This window comes from Lontra canadensis, unplaced genomic scaffold, assembly GCF_010015895.1.
Source record: "Lontra canadensis isolate GAN:19392208 unplaced genomic scaffold, GSC_riverotter_1.0 scaffold104, whole genome shotgun sequence".
In the NCBI taxonomy this organism is placed as follows: Eukaryota; Metazoa; Chordata; class Mammalia; order Carnivora; family Mustelidae; genus Lontra; species Lontra canadensis.
Window position 1 is genome coordinate 1,000,808 of NW_022631098.1, and position 786 is coordinate 1,001,593.

Consider the following 786-nt stretch of genomic DNA (forward strand, 5'->3'; position numbering starts at 1 on the left):
TAGAGGGGGGTGGGAGGGATGGGGTGGGTGGGTGATGGACACTGGGGAGGACATGTTGTGGTGAGTGCTGTGTATTGTAAGACTGACGAATCGCAGACCTGTACCCCTGAAACAAATAATACATTATGTGTCAATAGTAATAATACACACACACACACACACACACACACACACGAGTAACTAAACCCCTTTACCTTATAATATCCTTACCTTATAAATATCCAAAAATCCACACTGGTGGTCAAACCTGGTGTACAGTTCATTCAGCATGCTGATCACCTGCATGGGGGTACACTGGGCACAGATGGCCGTAAAGCCAACAATGTCTGAGAAGAGCATGGTGACATCGTCAAACTTCCTGGCCTGCACCTGCTGTCCTTGCCACAAGAGCTGGGCGACGTCACCAGGGAAAATAGAGTATAGAAGGTCGACTGTTTTCTTTTTTTCTTCTTCCAGGGCCTGGTGAGTTCTTTCCAAAGTTGCCTTTAATTTATCCATCCTCTTCTTCAAGCCATCCTGTGCCTTTGCCTGCTCGCCAACCAGAATGACGTCTCGGGTGGCGTCATGGATCGGGATGTCTGAGAGATGCAGCCCCCGGCCCATGAGCTCGTCCAGCTTGTCCACGCATGGTGAGCCCAAGAATAAGATGGAGTTGGATTCCGGGACGTGGATCATCTGTCCTTTGACCTCCATCACCTGCAGAATGAACACGAAATTTTAATCTGTGCTCTTCACGCAGTAGGTTCACAACAAAGTTGACTATCTGATAAAGAGGAGGAACGAGAA

At 48.3% G+C, this 786-nt stretch overlaps 1 protein-coding gene across 2 annotated transcripts in view; it reads right to left on the reverse strand.

Moving 5' to 3' along the window:
- GUCY1A2 (guanylate cyclase 1 soluble subunit alpha 2) overlaps nucleotides 1–786 on the reverse strand; it is a 308,505-nt gene that overhangs the window by 123,304 nt on the left and 184,415 nt on the right. For both annotated transcript variants that reach the window (XM_032838446.1, XM_032838445.1), the window contains exon 5: nucleotides 211–696. In XM_032838446.1, coding sequence (XP_032694337.1) covers nucleotides 211–696 — 486 coding nt within the window. The remainder of the gene's footprint in view (nucleotides 1–210; nucleotides 697–786) is intronic.